General features: G+C 36.0%; 1 protein-coding gene across 7 annotated transcripts in view; it reads right to left on the bottom strand.

The window, feature by feature from the left end:
- The window catches only part of qki2 (QKI, KH domain containing, RNA binding 2), a 36,770-nt gene extending 27,606 nt beyond the window's left edge, over positions 1-9,164 (bottom strand). For 6 of the 7 annotated variants that reach the window (XM_079389558.1, XM_079389559.1, XM_079389562.1 and 3 more), the window contains exon 1: positions 8,360-9,100. In XM_079389558.1, coding sequence (XP_079245684.1) covers positions 8,360-8,501 — 142 coding nt within the window. In that variant the 5' untranslated portion in view covers positions 8,502-9,100. Of the gene's footprint in view, positions 1-8,359 lie in introns of all 7 variants that reach the window. The other variant, XR_013782636.1, reaches the window with a different exon arrangement.
- Positions 9,165-23,979: the final 14,815 nt, after the last annotated feature.

The following is a 23,979-nucleotide window of genomic DNA, read 5'->3' as shown; positions in this document are numbered from 1 at the left end:
TCATTTAGTAAAAATCAATTTGAAAACATTTTGGACCTGCTTGGAAACAATGACTATTTGGTTGAAATGGTGATTGCGCAGTAAAAACTATTACAGAAAAAATACAGACTAAAAATTAAAACAAAATAAACAATAAAATAAATACTACGGTCTGTTTAAACCATATGTATTTTCCCCGAAGAACAGCTGAGGTGACATAAGACATATAATTTTCCACCCCAGTTTAGCTGTTATTAGCACAACCTTCAAGTGCACTAAAAACAAACATTACAGGAGACTGGTCATCACTGCAAAACCACTACATAGACAGACAGTGAGAGAGATAGTCCTTCCTGCTGCTGCTGTAGACTGTCATTTACACGTATATGTGTGAGTGAGTGAGTGAGTGAGTGAGTGAGTGAGAGAGAGAGAGAGAGAGAGAGAGAGAGCACAAGACGACTCTGATTACAGTTTGTGTTTGTTTACTGTCATCTGAGTCCAATACTACAGTATGATACAGTTGGTCTGGTATGGCAGCAGGCGAGCAATGGCTACATCACTGAGACATAAATATCACCTCCATAATGCTAGCTGCGCTCCTGTACTTTAAACACACAGCGCTACAGATAACCTATTCAGTTGCTGTTATTTACTAATCACACACTGTCATGCGTCTGGCTTAAATTACTTCTCCTGACACCTTTAGTATTTTTCACACTTTTAGTGTCAGCCATGGGAAGTTTGTGCGTATATCAACTTTTCAAACAGGCAAATTTGGATGCAGTTTTTAGGCTTTTTGAAACGGTTTAAAAGAAAGAACTGGAAATCAGAGGTATGTGCTGGCAGAAAAAAAAGCGTGATTTAATGTGAGATGTCAGACACATTCCTTGGTCGTTTAGTGAACAAAAGTGTTGTTTCCTGCGTGAGCTGGCGGTCTCCAGACCATGCTGGACACTGCATAAAGACAAAGTGGTTACTCAACCAAACACTGCTTCACAGTATGTGCCATTACATAAGGCTTGAAAAGATGAGTGCACACATACACAGACACACAAATTCATATATAGACAGAATTGGAGATAATGATAAAAACTATACATTATGAACAAAACATTTATGAAAGAGGGTCTTTTCAAATATCAACCAAGTACTCCCCACTTCTAAATGAAAGAATGTGTCCAGTTTCTACCAAAAAATAAATAAAATGAACAGCACAACTGTTTTCAACATTGATAATAAGAAGAAATGTTTCTTAAGCACCAAAGCAACCAATTATAATGATTTCTGAATGACCACATGACCCAGAAGATTGGAGTACGTCTTAACAGAAATCAAAGAAATTAATTATTTTATTTCTACATATATATTTATTATTAAAAATAGAGTTATTATATTTATACATATATCAATTAGTATATTAATACATATATCCATTTTTATATATTTTATAATGCATTTACTCATGCCTATATCTAGTTCATCACAAAAATATATAATTCTCCTTTCCTGCAGTTATAAGTTGCCACTGATGAGTCTTAAATAAAATCATTTTATTTAATTACTAATATTTTATGTAGCACTCCACAGTAAAGTGTACATCATGCAACAGAGAGTTTTAAGACTTTGGAACAGAAATAGATTATTACAGTCTCCCATACAGAGACAGTGAAGTTGACCATCTGTGGCAGTGTGGGAGAGATGAGAGACGCTGAGATGAATGTGATAAAGAAAGGTAAAAAAAATAAAAATAAAAGATAGAAAAGGTTGCAAGAGGGATAAAAGAGTAGACCGCAAACAGTGAAACCATCTGGATACTCGTCGACTGCCAGGAAACTGTCCGACTCCTTCGTTTTCGCACACAGAGAGCAGACGCCACAGTTACTGCAATTGTCAGGCTGTTAGTGACAGTGTAAAAACAAATGTGTACATGCAAGAACAATATTTCCCTTCGCTCTGACAATATATCTTCAAACTGAATGACTTTTTCAGACCAAATACCTGTGGTGAAAGCAAATCTATTTCAACTGCAACAGTCATTTTAACCGCTAACTAATGACATCCCTTTTTAAGCATAAAAATTTAATTATTTAATAATCCTAACGTTTCGAGCCCATACATACGCTGTTATAGTTTTTGAGAGCTCTTCCCATATACACTACTTTTTAAAAAATTGGGGTCATTAAATTCTACTCAGCAAGGCTGCATTTAAACAGAACAAAAATAAACATTTTATCTTTCCTGTCACTTTTCATCAATTTAATGCATCTTTGCTGAGTAAAACTATTCATTAATGACCCAAAATGATTGAACAACAGCATACAGTATATGTCTCAAAAACATCATAACATCAAATTGCACTATATTCCAGTTATTTTGACACCATACGATAGCATGACAAACAGACTCAAATTTAAGTCATTTGCCTTCTGCCATAACTATTAAAACAAACATGATGCCAAGTTTGACGTCAATAATGTTTGGTCAGGTGTTGTGCCGCAAGAACCAATAATGTTTGATTATCTCACTGATATCCAACCTGACATGTTCTCCTAAAAGTCATTATATTTCACTTAAAAGCTACAGTGGAGGGCAGATTTATTAGATAATAAAGACTAAACATTTGATCTGTTCATCAAAATTAGCATTCTTTACAAGAAAAGCAGGATTTTGAACTCCACTGAGCGAGTAAATGATAGAATTGTCCTTTAACTATTCCTTTAAGGTCATCCTGACTCTCCTGGCATCAGAGAATTAGAATGTGCAGCTTGTGCTTATCACTCTGATTGTGAACTCTACAACATCAAGATGTGATTGTGATGGTCAGCACTAACGTGCTGTGGTGATTGGATGATTGCTGATTGCGTTTAGGCTGAGAGAGATTGTCTGTTGGTGTCAAGAAGACTACTGCAGGCAAACTGACAGTTAAGGGTGAGATAAGTATTGAGTATTTACAGATGCAAGCAAAGCTGTCTGGGAAGAGCAGGAGACTGATGAGATCACAGACGCGCTCGATAATCAACATTTATCTTATAAAAGAAAACGGTCAAAGAGAGACAAAGAAAACTGACACAGAGAGACAACCAAAAAGCACCTTCACAAACACACAAAACATGAGGATTGACACAGAGGCACGAGATGTGACCTGAAAATAACATTATAACTGTCACTTCGTAGCTCCAGGCACATCTGTCAGCCACTGCCAAACAAAGCACTTTCATTCAGCAAGGCCACTGGGAAAAACTTAGGAGTTAGAGGAATAAGATCTAAACATCATTAAAACAATCTCTTATTGTTTGAGATTCAAAGCCAGATGTGTTGTATCTCTTTGTGGAGAAAAAACAACTTCTCTTTTTGGTGCGTTCCTAATTTTAAACCAACTGTATGAGTGACCACTTTTCAGAAGCCAATAAATTCCTGATGGATGAAATCATATCCTGTCCTACATGATTTCTCACTAAATATCCTGTTTCACTGTTGTTGTTGTTTTTTAATAATCGTTACTTATGTCACAGCGCAGATCTAAATGTGTAAAATTCTGTAGTGACCAAATTTTTATGGATGACAAATATAATAGAATATAAACTACCATTCCAAAGTTCGAGGTAAATTTTTAAAAATGTTTTTGAAAGAAGTCTCTTATGCTCACCCAGGCTGTAATCATTTGATCAGAAATACATAACAGTAATATTGTGCAATATTATATAAAATAACCGTTTAATATTTGAATATATTTTCTAAATATTTACAATATATTTTTCCTGTGATATAAAGTCTGAATATTCAACAATTACTCCAGTCTTCAGTGTCACATGATCCCTCAGAAATCATTCTAATATGCTTGCTCAAGAAGATTTATTATCGATGTTGAAAACAATTCTTAATATATTTTGTGGAAACCATGATACATTCCTTCAGGATCCTTTGATGAATAGAAAGTAAAAAAAAAATAGTATTTATTTGAAAGATTATTTTGTCTTTGCTATCACTTTTGATGGTACTATTGAATGGAAGAATAAATGTAAAATATTAATTTAATAATAAAACATTTTCTAATTCCATAAAAAGGTTTTCTGATGCTAAATATAATGTATAACTAGTATGACTCCCTGATGTAACTTTTCATGGAGTTAAACGGTGAGTTCAGCCCGTTTCATTCACCTGTTCCCTATGGAGAAGTGTTTAAGAAGAATTATTTTAGTGCATATTAATTTTGCGACATCTGTCCTGACTGAACTTTGCAGAAATTGGACGTCTAGTCGGTGTGCCCTCGACCCGTGCCCTTGTCCCAGGGGCCTTTCTGCATCTCGCTCTGTCTGTGTCACGGGATCTGGCTAAGGAGGTAACAGCTTAATGCAGTCAAAATCAAAGACCATTGATGTCACATGCATTCTGAGATGAAAAGGTCGCTCAGACTCACTCATACTGAAAGAAATTTATATAAATGACAGCATGTGTATAAATGATTATGTTAAATAATAGATAAATGGACAATTATGTGTGTTAAGTGACTAAATGTTTCCTGGAACACTCATTCATACCTGATACTCTCTCACACACACAAACACTTGGTCTCCGTCTGTGGAACATTCAGCACAGTCTAACAGTCATGAAGTGGTGACAGATTCATGAAGAACCATGTGATCATTGTGTGTGCCCTTGTCACGCTCATATGATATAGGTCAGAGTGGCGTCCCTTCATTGCTCATGTGCAAGTCTGTGTTTGGAAGGGGTGACCACAGAACCATGCTTTACTCTTTAACCAAGAAGCCAATAATGTGAGGACAATCAGAGGTCAAGACACCACTGAGAATTGTAACTTTCCTAACACATTTGCCTGGAGCAACTTTCACCCCTTTACGAAATACATGATGCTATGGAGACATAGAAAACTACTAAATTACTGATTTAAGTGGCAGACTTTGATACACGCATGAAGACAGATAACCCCTAAAATCACAATGTTTAAGGCACATTGCATAAGATGCAAACTTTAAGCCAAGTGGTATGCAAAAACACAATCAAACAAATATTGCTCTTTAATTGATGGGAACTCTGTGGTTTATTTCATACAGTTTGTATATTTAATTTTTATTTAACATTGATTGAAAATACAATAAAATATTTTAAATGATGGGAACCACATAGTTAATTTTATAGATATTTAGTTTCAATGTTTGTTTAATGTTTATTGATATAAAATAAACGAAAGAAACAATTTTCTTGAATTTATGGGAAGCTTCTAGTTTATTTTATAATTTTTGCCTATTTAATTTCAATCAGGGGGTTTAAACTTCATTTAGAGAAATTAGAGGAAATAAGAAAAAAAAACTTATGAGATGAAGAGGGGAAAAACATACAATATTTGACCTTCTGAGGTTGATAATATTCTGAATTGAGCACCTTCTTTTGGCAGACAACGTTTTGGCCTAATTTTGCACCCAATTTATTGAAAGTGCCTCCAACAAAGTGGTGATGGCGCAGTGGATAAGACACATGCCTTTGCTGTGAGAGACCCGGGTTCGAATCCACTGTGAGACACCAATGTGTCCCTGAGCAAGACACTTAACCCCCTAGTGGCTCCAGAGGCATGCGACCTCTGACATATATAGCAATTGTAAGTCGCTTTGGATAAAAGCGTCAGCTAAATGAATAAATGAAATAAATGAAATGAAACAATAACATTTGTGCAATGCTGTTAACACACGCCCAATATTATTTATCCTAGTTTCAGTAAAAAGAACAAAAAAGCACATTTTGAAACAATTTCACTGGTAGGTCCCCCTGGGGCTCTGTAGTCCCGTTTTATATCTAAATCAGATAAGGAAAAGCCAGTGTTTTCAAAGAGTGGCTCAACATTGCTTCTGGATCCTCTCCCAGATATTTTTCTTGCATGATGGCTTAATTACTCAAATAATTCAATAAGCGGCATACCAGCAGTATATTTGTTCCTTAGAGGGAACACAAAAGAAGTGTGAAGAAAAGAGCAGCACTCGGAAAACACATGCTGGTGATTTACAAAACCTGGAAACAATAACACAGGCACAATATCAAATATGAGTTATCAAATATTATGTGTAATGGCTTGTATTCATTTAAAACACTACAAATACAATACACACTAAGAGCAAGTGCTATAAACGGTACATTTAAAAAAAAAAATCGGTATAAACAATTGGAACTGTAAGCATGCTGACCTGTAGGTAAGAAAAAAAAATCCAAAAGAACACATTTGAAACTGCAGACACTGGCATCATAAAACACACTGGGTGTGAAAAGAAAAAGTATGCCTACAATTGCTCAAGAAAAATGCCAAGCTTATTATATAGTAACCTCTTTACAATAACCTGACAGAACTGGGATCCTCAAACAAGGAATATATATGAGACAATAAAACTATACCAAAGGCAGTGGGTGTTTTGGAACCCCTCTGTGATGGTGAGAGGAAATCTAGACCAAAGAAAGTCTACCTATTTTTCAGCTAATCAACATTTTAAGAGCTCAATCCAGTTCACAGTATGCTTGAATAAAGACAACGGGCAAGGCTAAATTAGCTCTAAAAAGAGGAACTGAAAAACCCAGGCTTAGTGAGGTTATTCATGACACATATTTCAATATGCCACAAGCTATTGGTGAGTTATGATGAATCTAGAGAGATTCCGTGTACTAAAGAACCAGACAGACTGAATTCACTCTAAAACGGATTGCAAAATACTATGGATATAAATCTAACAGATCACCCTTCTCTCCATAAAAATATTGCAGTGATAACCTTTAAATTATTACACTGGATTATCAGCAATAAACTGAGAATGAAATAAACCACGGCTATGGGTATGATTAGAATGTGAAGGAGAAAGAGAGAAGTGATTCTGTTATCAGGTCCTCAGCTTCCCCTGCATTCTCAGAGGAAAACTGATGGTTACATGCATTCTGCAGCATTCAAATAAAAGTGCATCAACCCTGAGTAAACACTAGCTTTAAGTACAAAACTTGCTTTACAATACCAACAGGAGGTGCGTTTCCCAAAAGCAACTAGGTTGCAAGTTCCATCGCTACCAATAGAGTTCAATAGAAAACTGACGACCATTTAGCAAACAATAGTTTTGGGTGATGCACCCCTGGTCTGGAGAGCCTAGGCAGATGACTTGCCACTGTAATGTTATAAATAGCCCTACCACTAAATTCACAAAACCAACAAGTAGGCTAGTCTCGATTACAGCCAGTAGTTCCTCTAATCTGAGTATCATCCAACTGCGCCATGGCCTGTAATAATGTATCAGTGCAGATTTAATCAGTCTGTGTGGATTTGATCAGAGATGTTTCCAGGTCATGTAACTGATTCATTTGAGCAAACTAAAAAATGTATAGACTGTTACAGCTTAAAAGTTTGAACAGACTTAGGCCTAAGCAAATGTGTTCTTTCACCATGAACAAATCATTCTCATTTCCTTCCATGTACTGACTAATATATTTAATTCATTTTGACTGCTTCCCTGGCTTCATAGCCTATATATTGAGTAAACCACAGGCCAATAGAATTTGAGCAGAGTTGTAAAGTATTTCATCGGTTGGGCTAACTGAAAGAACACACCCTCTTCACTGAATGAATGAGGTAATCTCGTTCACAAGAAAGAGAGATAGAGAACGGATAAATGATGAATATGCAGAAATGACTTTTTGTCTCTATAATATACCCCCGGTTTCACAGACATGGCTTAAGCCTAGTCCTAGACTAAAATGTAAATCTTAGCTGTTTCAAATGAAATAAACTTGCACTGACTGATCTTAAAATATATCAGTGACTTTCTTTTGTCTCAAGATGCGCCCCAGTAATGTTTTTTTCTAAGCATGTTTATAAAAATTACTTAAATGTCCTAATTGAACTATGGCCTAATCCTGGTTTAGTCTAAGCCCTGTCTGTGAAACCGGGCCATAGTGTATTAAAGTCACTTCCAACTTAAATATTTTCATTTTGTCTTCTATATTAAAACACATATGATGGTTAAACACTTAAGTCTGCAGTCTAGATTAATAAACACGCAAATTTTAATAAAGGATCATAAGCTTTGTTTCAGTCCTTAAAGCCTGGAAGTTTACAACGAATCAGTGAGTGAAAGATTCAAAGACCCACTCTCACTCAAACTAAACGACTTCCACTTGTCGCCACCAACTGGCATAATAGTGTAGCGTGCAAGACTGGCATGAAAAAGAAATCTAAAGATATTATTTACAAACTTCGGAGCTTGTTTAGCTACAACAAGCAAGAAACTGAAAAATAAAAATACCCACATATTTATGATAAATCTGAAGGCATCCACAGTTCTTACGAAACCAAATCAAGTGTATTCGTTGTTTTTAAAGAAATATGTAGAACTCTCACCTTCATCTAACAGTCGCTCGAGATGGTTGAAGATGCCACAGAAGTTTGGCAGGCTGCTCATCAGTTTCTTGTCGTTCATGAGCTGCATCAGATAATCAGGAGTCGGCTTAGGCTTCTCCTTCGTTTCCATTTCCCCAACCATGTTTAAAATATTACCCTCTAAAAAAACTCAAAAAGGCGTTAAAATTCGGGAAAACACGACAGCCCCCTAAAAAAAGCAAACGGAGGGGTTTGATAGGTTTTCCCGGTTTTATTCCAAACTCCTGCCCCGATGTTGCTACTTTTCAAAAGCAACGTTGAAACTTTGTATCACCTCCGATCATCGGCTTTTAAAAGAACTGAGAGCGCTATTAACGAAAGGAATCTGCGCGAAAGTTCTTATTTGTTTGTAGAGTGTTTGCCGTCAAATAACTCCAAAAACCTCCCGCATGCCCGCTGAGATTTATGCGTCTGTCCTCTTCTACAGAGAATGTTTTATCGCCACCAAACGTTTCTTTATCCAAGCTGTTGAAAACTGCTTCTCCCCAGAACTTTCCACAGCCCGTCGACGTCGTTCAGAGCACTTGAATAACGGTTTTAAAGCAGGGCAGTGTTTACTTGTAGGCGCTGTCTCTCTCGCGCAGTGGAAACTCCTTTAGTTGCGCCTGATGTTTCTGTGTTCAGAGCTGTTCTCTCCCAAAGCTGTCTGTCACATGATCATGATCAACCCTACACTGCTCAACATTGCCATCGTGCGAAGTCGCCAAAGGGAGGAGAAACCTGCACAATTTGTCTTTCTCCCTCTCTCACAGATGCAGACCCTCTCACGTGCAAGGAGGAGCTCCCATAGACGTATTGTTCTTATATTAACGTCAATATGATTAGTACAGATTCTAAATAAATGAAAATATGCAAACATTAAAAACTTCATAGTTAGCCTACTGAAATACAGCCAACTTGTGTGACAACTAGCCACTTTCTAACCCTAAACCTTACTATATTTACATTTTCAGACTTTCAGCTATTGTAAAACAACTCAATAACCCTGAAGCAATGATATGAGGAAAAAAAGAAAGTGGGTATTTTTCTGCATTACTAAATATTTAAACATGGACTGTCTTACAGATAAGATTATCTTAGAGAAAGAATGGTGGATGTTTTGGTCTTATAATCAAGTTTGACTTGGCCAGTGTCTGTGCTTTCCTGTTACTTCACTGTCTTTGTTTCATAAGTGTGCATTTTACATTTACATTTAGTCATACATGTTCAAACCCACCTTTTAAGCAGGTTTTCTTTCTGGAAGTGGTGCAAATGCATAGGCAGGAGTGTGTGAAACATCTCAGCCAAGTTTTGAGAAACATAAGAGGGGAATGAAAGGGCTTGGAGGAACAGGAAAAGTTTTCATCAATTCTTGCAGCCCTCCTCCTTCCTCTGTGAAGTGGGCAGCATTCTTATGCAGATAGACACAGACTCTAGCTATTGCTCTCACAACAACTAAAGGCCAGAGTGAGAGGCCCTCCTGCAGGGAGCGGTTTGATAATAAAAAGCTGACCTAGGATCAGATTTGTGCCATGTAATTTTTTAAGCAACCATGGTAAGTACAAGGGGAAAACAGATCCAAAAACAGGAGAAAAAGACTTGTTGAAGTTCTCTGCATTCATACTGGGTTCTGCCTCCTTAGCTAAGTGTTCCTTCCGCCTTTGTGATTGTACTCTGAGCGAGTGTACAGGGACAGTGTGGGTTAGCAAGCTAAACCTCGCACACACTGCAAAACATATTTTTTTGATCAGCACATTTTTTCCAGTAAATATCCAAAAGAACATTCAGTAAAGATGAATTTACTTGAGACAAAATATATATATAGAATATATAATAAATATTACATAGTATATATAATGTATATATTATGTTATATATTTTTTAAAAATATTTTATATAATTTTTATCATTTTAAGCATAAAGCTTAGAAAATTCTCTATATAGCAAAATACATTTATATAATATTATTTGCTGTCTTGTTTTAAGCATAAATCTAACAAAATTTAGTTATTATGCTTAAAACAGGAATATACATGTATATAAATTTTTTATTTATAATAAATAAAATCATTCATTTAAAACAAGCCAGAAAACTGATATTTCAGTGGTCAGAAGATTCCTCCAGGATGCTGTGCAGCCCTTTCTCCCCTTATTTTTCACTATAGGGAATCAGATGGGTGCTAATTTGTCAGGCCGTGGAGATGAAAGTGAGGATGGTATTAGTCTGGGCATCAAGGGATTGGAATGCAGGCTATTTAGCATGGGAGTCAGACAATCCCCAGGGCCTCCCATCACTACAGCACAACCGCTAAATAAATAGAGAAGTAATTAACAGACTAGTGAGAGAACAGACCATTTCATTACTGCACCTTCTTCTGATAGCGAGAGAGAAAACAGTTCGCTAGACAAAGCCAGTGAGATATATTGACAAAAGAATATGTGAAAATCTCAGAGGAAAAACACACAATAGTCATTTGATTGACACCTCATTAAGATGGATTATTATAGGCTTTGAGCAAAACAAAGAAAAAGTATTTCATTTTCTTTGTGGAAAGTTGAAAAAACAAGACAGATGTATTATTCTGATGTGCACATGCTTTCTTTTAGCCCGTATCCTTTTTGAACAGAGGGCCTGTTTCATTTAATGATGGCCGAGATCACTAAATATAACTGAAATGTGCAATTTCATCAGAAGTGCTAAAAATTACTTTTTTTTCAAACAGGGCTTAACTCTCATCTGCCATTGGTTGTACAAACAGACAGCATTCATTAATTGGTCTGCATACTTTACCTTTAAATTTATCATGAAATGGAAGTTGACATAATCTTTTATTCCCTTTTATGACTTAGTGAAAGGGCTTCTGGGACTAAAATAAAATAAGGAAAATTTGCTGAAAATTTACTGACCATCAGGTTATCCCAGATGTAGAAAAGTTTGTTTCTTTATCGGAACAGGTTTGAAAAACAGTTACATTTCTTGCTCACCAGTGAGTGAATGGGTGCCGTCAGAACAAGTGTCTGATCAAACAGCTGAAACAAACATTACAATATTCCACAACTTAACTCCAGTCCATCAATTAACATATTTTCATAATTTGAGACATTTTAACTTTAAACCATCACTTCTGGTCAAAATATCAAAATACCATAACCTATAATAATGCTTCCTCTGGTAAAAAAAAAAAAAAAAAAGTATTAATTCCCTGTTGTCCTCTCATATCAAAACCCACCAACATATTTGTTAAGAACTGCACTGGATTGGGTTTTTACTTATAAATGGTGCTTGATCTGTGCATATTTCTCTCCTGAATCAGATGAAATGGATTTTTCACTGGAGAAAGCAATGTTATGGATAGAGGATATTTATTTTAGCTAAAAATGTCTTAATGATGAATTTGTTTTGTTGTTGGAGCTTTTCACTTCACAAGACGTTAACTGATGGACTGAAGTCATGTGGAATACTTGTGGATTATTTTAATCAGCTGTTTGGACTTTCATTCTGACGGCACCCATTCACTTCAGAAGATCCATTACATCATCAAGTGATGTAATACTAAATTTCTCCAAATCTGTCCTATTGAAGAAACAATCTACATCTTAGATGGCCTAAGTAAATTTTCAGCAAATTTTTATTTTCAGTGAACTGTCCCTTTAAGAGCACTGTAATCTGACAAGAAAACCGTTTGAAAGCTTTATTTTGGTCAAAAGACAAATGGCATTGTTGTTAAACAGACACAAGGATCCTCTGCACCTGTTTTGCTTTCATGTGTAGACAGGCTGGCAGTTACTTGTGACATGGCGATGAGAGTGTGTGTCCCAGTTGTGTGATTATGTTAAACAATGTTTGTTCAATGTTGTTGTTGTGTGTTTGTGAAGAACTCTATACAGTATATTTGCATGTTTGCATGTGTGTTTGGGTATGAATGTACTCATCTAACAATTATGCCATTGTACATAAGCATCCAGTTTGTGTGTGTACCCACTTTAAGAATGCTGTATATCTGGGAATGTACATTGTATAACATGGTGAATGATGCATGTTTTACCACTGGGTCTTTGTGTAGTAACAAAGGTTGGTTTGTAGTCTGTCAGTACTCTGCAATCCATTGAATGTGTATATTTCAGAGAATGAAAATAGAGAATGAACATGCTTTTTTATGATATTTGTTATGATGAATGTCTGGAGACTACTAAGTGTCTCTTCCACGTCATAGCATACATACCAAAGCCAAGAAGGAGTTAAACAGACAACTGTATCTGCTTTTGCCTTGTGCATGTATGTGGTTCTGTCAACAAGCCAAACAAGCTTTACATTCAGCATGAGGCCTGGGTCAGTTAAAAGGTCAAAGTTCAGTTCATGCTTAGGCATCATGACTGTGTCTTCAGACATTCCATTATAGTCTATTGACACAATTGTCCATGTAAAACAAAAGAATATGGTACACGAACACATGGCTCAAGCTATAGAGATAGGCTATTTATCATTCACTGTTAATTCATTGTTGTATTTATTATGTTTTAGATATTTTTTCAAACATATTTTGTTAATTATGTACTGTATATACACATTACATTTCAAAGGTTTGGGGTCGATCAGATTTTTTTATGTTTTGTATCTTAGTCTTATGCTTACCAAGGCTTTTTTTGACCAAAATAGTAAAAACAGTAATATTGTGAAATATTATTACAATTTAAAATAACATCATATATTTTAAAATGTTATATATTCCTGTGATGGCAAAGCTGATTTTCCAGGAGCAATCACTGTCACTTTTGATCAATTAAATGCAAACATCTGAAGAAAAGTATTAATTTATAAAAAATAAAACATTTAGAATAGTAGTGTATTTATATAAATTGCATATATAAAATAATTTTAAAATGTGCATTAATGAAAACTATAAGCTCCGATGTAATTGTAATTAAGTCACATTGGCAAGAAAGTGATTGGCATAAAATTATGTGTAAATTTACACTGTATGTGACAAGAATTCTGTGAGCTGCTGCCCACATAAATAACAATGAAATTTTATCTCTTTGTCCTTGTTTAGACCATGCGTCTCATTTCAGAAGGATCAAGACTGTGTCAAGCATACAGTCTCCTAAATGTGTTTTTTGAGTCATGATTCCCTATTTCATGTTTTCTCTATAAGACTTTTCATATCATCAAAATCCTTTCTGCATCACTGCAATTCATATGTGGCATTTCAGCAGATATTCTTAAGACCACCTCCAGTGAGGCACCCCACCTTAGCTGTGGATTCAGCTGCCCATCACCTGTCACTAAAAAAAAACAGCTGGAGGTTCTAACTATTGGGAGAACATGGTGTGCCAAATTTGTTGCTCCATTTGAAGAATATTTTAGAATTTTAGTCGGCTTGAGATAAACACCATTAAAAAAAATACCTTTAAAAAATGATGGCAGTGACCTCTAGACTGGGGTTCACACCTGTGGCTCCCTTAGTTTGATGAATTCTTTTAATTCTTTTAATGTGTCGGGCTCGTCCGTCCGCACTCATCCGCGGCGAGTATACTTTGAAAGCTGCGCGGACGCGGCTGTGCGCGAGACGGAACGGAACGCGGAAAGTGAAGTATACCCGGCCGGGCCTTTAGGGTAAATCGCATCTATTGCTAAGAAAATATTCTCACTTAGTGTAAATAGCATCTAATTTCTATTTGCACTTAGTGTAAATAGCCTCGATCTGCCATAAAATTTAGTTTAGAATTGATTTGCAATGAGTGGGGATATAATTTTGGTGAATGTAATATTTGGAGAAATATCAGGTGAATAGAAATTTAAAAAGAAAAGCATTGATTGCCTGATTTTTTGTAACAATGGAAATGTCTTAATTTGATCAAGTTAATGCATCCTTACTATTTACATTTTTTAAGAGCGGTGTGTGTGTGTGTGCAAAAAAATTAAAGATTAAAAATTAAACTATGTTCTATGAAAAACTTAAAAGCTTTCTGTGGCACAGATTCCATATGGGCCTAATCATGCTCATTGGTTGAAAGATTTGCTTCAGAAATTACATGTAATTTTCTGACATCACATAAAGAAGAATTTTCTACATCACATAACCCTTTTTTTCTGATGCACGAATTACGAAACTATTATCTTCTGATGCCAAGAATGCATCAGTGTTTTAACAACACTGAATAATACAGTGCCACCAAACTCGTTTCTCTCCCTTGGTTATATAGCACCCTCCATAACAACTATTTTAGCTCCATTCCTCCCCCTCATCGCCCCTTTTCATTCTCTCTCTGGTTGGGTTCTTTCTGCACAAAATGATTGGTATTCACTAATAAAGACCTCAGAGACATAATGCAGGAGACATAGCCCCGTTACAGAAATAGATTTATTGCTAATCCATTATGCATAGCGGGTAATGTAACATATCTGATGTGCTGGCTCACAGCGGGAGGAGAAAGAGGCTTTAAGTGCATCAAACATTAGGCTGGAAAACTGGAGAGCAGAGGAAGCCACAGGCATCACAACATGCCACCCTGCAAGTAGATGGGCAGTCCTGGCCTCCAACCACACTTGCTGCCACTTCATTTCTTCTTCTTTTCCTCTCAATAAAAAGGAAAGTTTGCTCAAGGCAAAGAGATGCCACACATAACCACATGTAGCCACAAAATTCTAATAGACAAGGAAAGATGCCACACAATATGGAAATGACGTATTGGTGTGAGGCTGTGGGGATGATGCGATTCAGCTAAAAAAAATCTCACAATCATTGCATTTGTGTGTCTTTCTTTTTTATTATTTATTTAAAAAGAGACAGTGTACATTGATCAACATTCAAATAAATGAGTTATAGACGAATGGCTAATTTCCATCTCGGCAGTTCCTTTGCTTTATGTTATTAATCAGAAAATGAAATGAAACAGCCCCAAAAATACAGCAGATAAAAAGCATATATAACAGCTCAGTTAAATATAATTAAGCAGCACATATATAATACTAAGATGATGAAAGCATGATATATAGTATCATTGTAGATAAGAAAAAACACAACCTAAGCTTAACATGGATTTAAAAGCCTCAAACATTTAACAAAATATGGATGTTCTAAGGTTAAACAACTCATATTTCCGGCTTTCTGGACTATAATCAATTCTGGATGGTCAATCGCAGCATTCTGTGGTCAGATATTTTCTAATAGTGCAACAGTCGGGTTTCAGAAGTTAAAATTCCATTCATTTTCTCCATAGGGAAACTGGTTTTTAAAGATAACTCATGTAAACGCTTAAATATAGATATAATGTGAGTTTCAAGGTTGTTAATCAATTACATTTTTTTTTATCATTTTGCATTATTTCAACCTATTTTCAAAGAATAGTGTTTACCAGAGGTATTCGCAGTGGAAAAAACTACATTCCCCATGATTCTTCAGAAAAACAAAAAACAGTATTTAGGTGAGCAATATCACACCAAAAGATCTCTGCGCAAACATCCACTGCCATGAAGCAACATTTCATGGAACTGCAGTTCTTTCCCTCAATAAAGCATAAAGTACCAGTTCTTGTACATTGTACATGAAAATATGATTTCATTTCTAAATATTTTTGCATTTCCATTGTAAGGAATTATTTTTAGTCAATGCTTAAGTTAGTCGCTGTTTATTAAGTGTTCCATGTTGGGATCCAGTTTTTATTTAGCAATATATAGTGATCGGCTAACTGTAAAGTATCCCCTTTTTATTGTTATTTAACAAACTCTCTGTCTGGTCCATTTGATATATTTTACTCACTATGACTAATCTCTGTTTGATCAGGCACAAAGTTTAAGGTTCTAGGTTCAAAGCTTCTAGGTTTTAGTGAGAATGAAAGGAAATGCGAAACATGAAAATGTCGTTTAGATGCTGTCAGGCAAACTTTACAAGAGGGGACATCCACTAAAGTGTTGCCAGCATCATAACAATTATGGTTGATTTATGGGCAACAGAGGGAGATCAATATGTTCTAGTTGACACCTTGGGCACTGGGCCGGGGGGCGGTTGAGTTCTATAGATAGGTCTTTGTAAAGCCCTTCACATCACCACCTTACCTCCGCTGCATGTCACACATGCCCCAAGGTCCTGGTGCCCTTGTCACAAATCCAAATGAGAGACAGATGGCTGTTAATGGGGGGCCTGGGAGGGTGTGACAGCCATTGCCGACCAAGATATGTGTCAGAGGCAGGCATGATTACAGGAATATATAGGCTTGTTTTTCCACTGGTTGATCCAAGCAGATATAACACAGATTCAAGGAGAGATACAGTCATCCATAGCCTCTCTTTGGACGGAGAAAGTCCAGAGAGCACATCTGTGGTATCTATCTCTTTCACACTGATGACAGATACATGATCAACGTATGTGATTAGGTCAGATATCTATTCCAGAGCTTGGTTCAGTTCCATAATGCCAATCAGTGAGGGTTTGAAAGACAGAACGTCTGTGGTTCATTGTTTTTAGAAGCTAAACAGAGGAGTGACTTCATAAATTGGGCTAGCAGCCTATGTGATGACATCAGCACAGCTCCCTACGGATTGATCTGTCAGTTCAAATCGCCCATCACACTGTACCAGACGAACAACATCTGAAAATCATATGACTGCATCAGAAAATACTATTTTGAAAGACTTATGATTTAGAATACAAGATCTAAAAGCAGTTCTTAAAGGGATCACTCAAAAAAAACAAAAAAACATCTGTCATCATTTATTTATCGTCATGTTTTTCCAAACACGTATCTATCCTGCTAATGATTGTACATTTCATATGTCCAGATCTTCTAGCAGTCTGTGATGTTGATAAAGAAAAGCTTGCTAAAATCTAAAACCCCACCAGCTGTAACTGTGAAAAAAAAATCATTTTGCACACAGAGAATGATAAGATTGTGTCAAAAGTTAGTTCTGTAACAGCACATGAGCTAAACGAGACGCACGTGCATTTGTTCAGAGAGGTTTTGAGCGACTAGAGTGAAATTTCTCAGCGTGAAGCAACTGACTCTCAAGAGTTATAAAACAGATTTGGAGGGTTTGAAACGGATCCAGTTCAGACTGTTTCCTCCAGCGACCTACATTAAAAGCAAACATAGAAAAAATTAAAAGCCAGATTTTATAGCTTCATTTGAAACAGTTGTCATCTTTGTTGGCCTGCACAGTAAACAGCATTTACTCTAAAAAACAAACAAAAAATAACTGTTTATTTTTTGCCACATAACTCTTTAGGGAATCGTGTGAGTCAGGATTGTAAAGTAAAAACAACAATTTTGCTTCTTAGAAACCATAGTTTTTTGTTTTGTTTTTTTGTCAGCAGTTACAAAACTCATACTGTCTAAGTGAGTATTAGTACAGTGTGTGGTCAAATCTATCTTCTCTAAAGCCAAATAAAAGTAAATGTGTCATCTAATAAGATAAGGATCACATTGCTTTCACTCTATAGAAGGAAATGCGCTGTGTTTATCTTTACACACCTGGAATTGTCTTCAAAGTTGTCCAGTTTAGGAACAAAAGAAACTGGATCAAGAGCCTGTGCTCAATGCATTCTTGGCAAATGCTCTTTTCTCTCTCTCAGGAATGGGGTGTTGCACATTACACACACATGTTGAAGGAAATATCTCTGGTTCCACTACGTCATGGCCATCTGCTGAAGTCAGATTCTCTCCGTTCTGATCTCACTGAGTTTACATATAATGTCAGCGAACAAAACAACAGAGTATGAAAATTGCAGCACAGCCCAAGGCATAACAATATCAGTTTCACCACATCATAAAATGCTGGGTGGGAAAGTACAATATATGCTTATGATTGCTTCAACCGTACTTTCTAATGAAAAACACATGGTACAGTGTACTTTACATCTCTGCAAAATCAAGAGAAACAAGAGTAGACAGACAATAAAAAGAAGTTCAGTAATCAAATCAATCGTAAATAGTACATTATAAATAGCGACTCGTAAATACTGTCTAGAGATATATAAGCGCAGACATCTGATATACTGGGATTACATTTGGACCAGACACTTAAAGAGGAAGCGCTCACACAAGTGGGAGGAAATGGAAGGACTGGGAACTGTGTGTAGATAATGAATAAGACATGATGGAACTCGTGGGATTTGAAAGACTGATGGTCCATCTGAATTTGCTTTACTTCTGAGAGCAAGTTTTATTGAAAGATTTAAGACCGCTCTTCGCCTCAGTGACACGCATCCCCGAGGTCATTAATGTCTGATCTGCTGTGACTAAAAGTGTTCTTGAAGAGCCATAAGTGTGCTTTTTTAGGAATTATTATCCACAGGGTTGTCGGCATTTGTTTTGAAGACCGGGGTCAGGAGTTCGTGAAGTGCACTACTCCTTATACGGAAACCGCAACAAATAAACAGACAATAGAGAAGAGTATTTGTAACAGATTTACGGTTATTCTTAAACTTTGTTTGCTATACACTACCATTCATAAGTTTGGGGTGAGTAAAAATACCAAGCAAAACACCTCAACTATTGAGGAAAAAAAATGTTTTCATCATTGATAATAATAAGAAATGTACCAAATCAACTTTTTAAATATTTTAAAACATTTGAAAATGTTATTTGTAAATTGTAATAACATTTCACAATATTACTGTTTTTACTGTATGTTCGATCATAAAAATGCTGCCTTGGTGAGTATAAGAGACTTTCAAAAACATGTTTAAAAAAACTTTCCAAGCTCAAATTGTCGACAGCCAACAGTTACTGGGTAACTAATATAATTTACTATACTATAATATAATATAATATAATATAATATAATTTACTATAATATAATATAATATAATATAATATAATATAATATAATATAATATAATGTCATATAATTGTTATGTGTCAGAGTTTAACACAGCTTAAACAAGTCTTTTCCAAGAAGGTCTACAATAAAAGGTTTTAGCTTAGTATTGTTACACTGACAAGCTGGCAACCAGACAAATCCATTTAAAAAATAAATAAATAGATTTTAAAAAATCTGATATAAACTTTTGCTGTTGTGCCACATACTTGGATAATTATGGCTGGCCTGATCAGAGACATAATCGGTATTATTCTTTGAAAACAAGTTATCAAACACATTGTGTGTTAGACAAGCGTTTTACTGGTCAAAAACAACCGAACCCTGCAGCGAAGTTAAACAAAGAATTGCATTTTCATTTGATCATGAGGGGTTAGTTGTCAGAGACTCAGATGTAATGTCCAACCTTCAGAAAGACATGAGTCATAGAACTCAGAATCTTCCAAAGAGCAAATGTCAAAGCCCACAGTAATTCAGACTTGGCTCATTACTGCTACACAGTGTTCTGTCAATCCGTTATACAGAGAACCTCTCGTTCCAGAGCTTGTTACTGGATACTGCAAACGCTCACACAGTTCACACAAGCAGGCTTCCTTATTGTGAAGTTCCCGTAAATTGTGATCTGCCTTGAAAACGAACTGTTACATGCCAACAACTTTTGCATGATTTTTAATAGTTTGGTCATTTTCAGAGGCATTCCTTTCAATCACACTGTGTTCAGATGGAATGTGCCCAACTTTGTAAGCAACCTCTGTGCTAGAACATGAAAAGACACTGGAAAAAGGTTAAATGGGGCTTGATTTAATAAACCGGTTCATTTTTAATCCCAGCTTTCTTTTTATGGTAATCCAATGCATGCCGAAGCAGTTTAGAATTCTTTGGTATTGACATGCTAATGCTGCGCTAACATATATGTGCCCATGTTTTTACATGAGTGTGTCCATGCACTGCCCTGCCTTTGTCCAGTCTAACTCAATGTGTCTCATTGAGTCCAAATGTATACTTCTATTGTGGCCTCCAAGACAAATATGTAGCATCGTGAATACTCCTCCACCCCCAGTCCAGGCAACCCAGCACATAGCACTGGTTCACAAACAATCAAGTGTCCATTGACCAGCCAAGGACAACAGTGGTCTTATGTGCTCGATGGGCGTTTGGACGTACAAGGCGGGTTAGTGTGGTGACATGGTTTGTCATCGCCAGCTGGTATGGTGGGCATGTGAGGGCGAAGACGACCCATTGTTCTTGCACCACCAGAACAATTGCACGTTTCAGAGGGCCACACTGTCTTTGAGGGACAACGCGCCCCCCTGATTGCAATGAGTGATACAAGAATATGCAGTTTGCTGTTATCATCTGTTGTTAGTTATTTTTTGGAATTTTATCTTATTATATATTTTTAGATATATTTTATTGAAGGTTTAAAGGAGTACTCCACTTTTTTTGAAAATAGGCTCATTTTCCAACTCCCCAAGAGTTAAACAGTTGAGTTTTACCGTTTTCGAATCCATTCAGCCGATCTCCGGGTCTGGCGCTAGCACTTTTAGCGTAGCTTAACATAGATCATTGAATCTGATTAGACCGTTAGCATCTCACTCAAAAATGACCAGAGTTTCGATATTTTTCCTATTTAAAACTTGACGCTTCTGTAGTTACATCGTGAACTAAGACTGACGGAAAATGAAAAGTTGCGATTTTCTATGGCTAGGAACTATACTCTCATTTTGGTGTAATAATAAAGGAACTTTGCTGCCGTACCATGGGTGCAGCAGGCACAATGATAGGACGCAGTGCCTGATAGTAGTCCCCAGCTAGGTAACTAATTATGATATAGCTAGGGACTATTTTCAGGGGCTGCGTAATATCATTGCGCCTGCTGCACCCATGAATTATTACGCCGGAATGAGAGTATAGTTCCTAGCCATAGTTTTCCATCAGTCTTAGTAGCCTACACGATGTAACTACAGAGGAGTCAAGTTTTAAATAGGAAAAATATCGAAACTCTTTGGTCCTTTTTGAGCGAGATGCTAACGGTCTAATCAGTGTCAATGATCTATGCTAAGCTACGCTAAAAGTGCTACTGCCAGACCTGGAATGGATTCGAAAACGGTAAAACTCAACTGTTTAACTCTTGGGGAGTTGGAAACATACTGTTATGAAATACAAGAAAACAGAAAGTGTAAGACTTTTTAAAGCATTACATACAGACAGTCCTTGCCAGACAACATGTGCTTCATACTAACCGGGCCAGTTTGGATCAATATTTTCTCCAGCTCAAGGCCTTTTATTTTTATTGTCAAAACTCGCATACTTTTATTCCCCTTCTACATCAGCTCTCAAAACTCTCAGATGATCAAACAGAAACTTGAGAAAATAGATTTTCAGATAATGCTGTGTTATTACTGTTTGAGATTGTCCTTCAGAGGCGAGTGCGATGGAGCCTGTCATTGAGCTCTGTACAGTAACACACACACAAACACAAACATATATACACACACACTTACTTCTAAAACAGCCTTTACCAAAGAGATATTTTACAATAATGGAGAGTATGTTCCCCTATATTTTATTGACAGTTACATTTGCCTGTTACTGACATATTTCACATCACAATGTCTTAAAAAACGGTACTTTTCTATAAAGTTTCCAGGCTTCTTTTCTTTTTTTTTGCTCCTTGTTTGTTCAATTTTTTTTTTTTAATCTAACGGCATGTTTTGAGCATCATTAGAATGCATTAAATTACCACTTGAAAAAAATGTCAGAATTGTCAATGTGAAGATTGGAACTCTTCAAATAAATTCTCAAGTTATTTGTCCTTGCCCATTTAACATTCAATAAATAAAGCATAAATTAAACAAATAAAGCTTACCATTATGTTACCACAAACTGTCCTAAATTAATAAATAAATTTACCAATAGGCCTGTTGCTTAATTTAATAAGGCTGATCAGCCAAATAATCAATAACTTTTAACTAACAACACAAATAAATGTTTATTATGAAATAAAATTAAATAAACTAATGTTTATTCAATTTTCTACTAATTGTTGGATGACTAAACAACACTTTACAACTTGGCCCTGCATCTAACTAAATAAGTTAGTAAAATATTATTAATTCTTAATAATCTAAAATGATATAGTCTCTAGAAATGTTTTAATACCTACACTCTTAAAACTAAAGGTGCTTAAAAGGTTCTTCACAGCGACGCCATGGAAGAACCATTTTAGGTTCCACAAAGAACTGTTCAGTCAAAGGTTCTATAAAGAACCATTTTTTTGTACCTTTTTATAATCTGAAGAACCTTCTTTCACCACAAGGAACCTTTTGTGAAAGAGAAAGGTTCTTCAGATGTTAAAGGTTCATTATAGAACCATTTCGACAAAAACATTGTTCTATGGCATCGTGAAGCACCTTTATTTTTAAGAGTGTATTGCCGATAATAAAAGCATTTTGATATAAACAGTCTTCCTTTTTTGCTGTTTTGTCTCCCCAAAGAAAGCTGTTGTCTAACACTTTTCCTTCTCACCTTAATCCATTTTACACAGATAGAAATAGTTTTCTTGGCAATCTAATATGTGATATGTGTGGAGGAGTCTGACATAAAGCTTGTCATTGTGAATGATTGATTGATGGAGCTATTAGAATGAGTCAATAGCTGCTGTGTGTTTAAGAGATTAGGGGAAGTACATTAAACTCTTCATCCAAAAACAGATTACAAATCCCAAAACCATGCTAAAAGAATGAGTGTCTTGTCAAGCTTTCACTCAGGTAATCTGGTGTTGGCACTAACATTGGATTTGGGGGTTGAAGGCGAATAACCCTCTAATGTTTCTTTCTCTCTCTATCTGGATAGATTGATGACAGACTGAAACAATATTTGTTTTTCTCTGTGTGTCAACTCTTTCTCTCAGGTCCTAATGAAAAACACAGATTCACAAGAAAGGGTTCAATTAGGCTCTTAAAGGAACACTCCACTTTTTTAGAAAATAGGCTCTAACTCCCGAAGAGTTAAACAGTTGAGTTTTGCCGTTTTTGAATCCATTCATCCGATCTCTGGGTCTGGCGGTAGCACTTTTAGTGTAGCTTAACATAGATCATTGAATCTGATTAGACCGTTAGTATCTCCCTCAAAAATGACCAAAGAGTTTAGATATTTTTCCTATTTAAAACTTGACTAAGACTGACAGAAAATGAAAAGTTGCGATTTTCTAGGCCGATATGACTAGGAACTATACTCTCAATCAAGGAACTTTGCTGCTGTCCCATGGGTGCAGCAGGCGCAATGATATTACGCAGCACCTGAAAATAGTCCCCAGCTATATCATAACTAGTTACCTAGCTGGGGACTATTACCAGCTAGGTAACTAGCGTTCTATCATTGCGCCTGCTGCACCCATGGTACAGCAGCAAAGTTCCTTGATTACAAATACAAATACAAATTGTGAAATAAATATTCTTTATGTTTGTTTTAGTTTAAATATATATCTGGATAGACTGATGACAGACTGAACAATATTTGTTTTAGTAAAATAATAATTAAGTTTCATTGTAAGTTTAATTGTAAAAATAAATCAATAAAGAACGAATGAATGAATGAATAGTTGCTTTGTAAAATGAAAGATGAGTGAAAATTATTGTCTAGTTACAGATAATAACCTTCATTTGAACCTGAAATATTCCTTTAAGGAAATACTTTGAATCAGAACAGGAGAGACGTGATGAGATGGGCTTTTGGATGCAAAAGTGAAAGTCTCTGTCAACTTACCTTGAATAAAGATTACCAC

Source organism: Barbus barbus (assembly GCF_936440315.1).
Source record: "Barbus barbus genome assembly, chromosome: 32".
NCBI lineage: Eukaryota > Metazoa > Chordata > Actinopteri > Cypriniformes > Cyprinidae > Barbus > Barbus barbus.
This window is presented reverse-complemented; position numbering and strand designations above follow the sequence as displayed.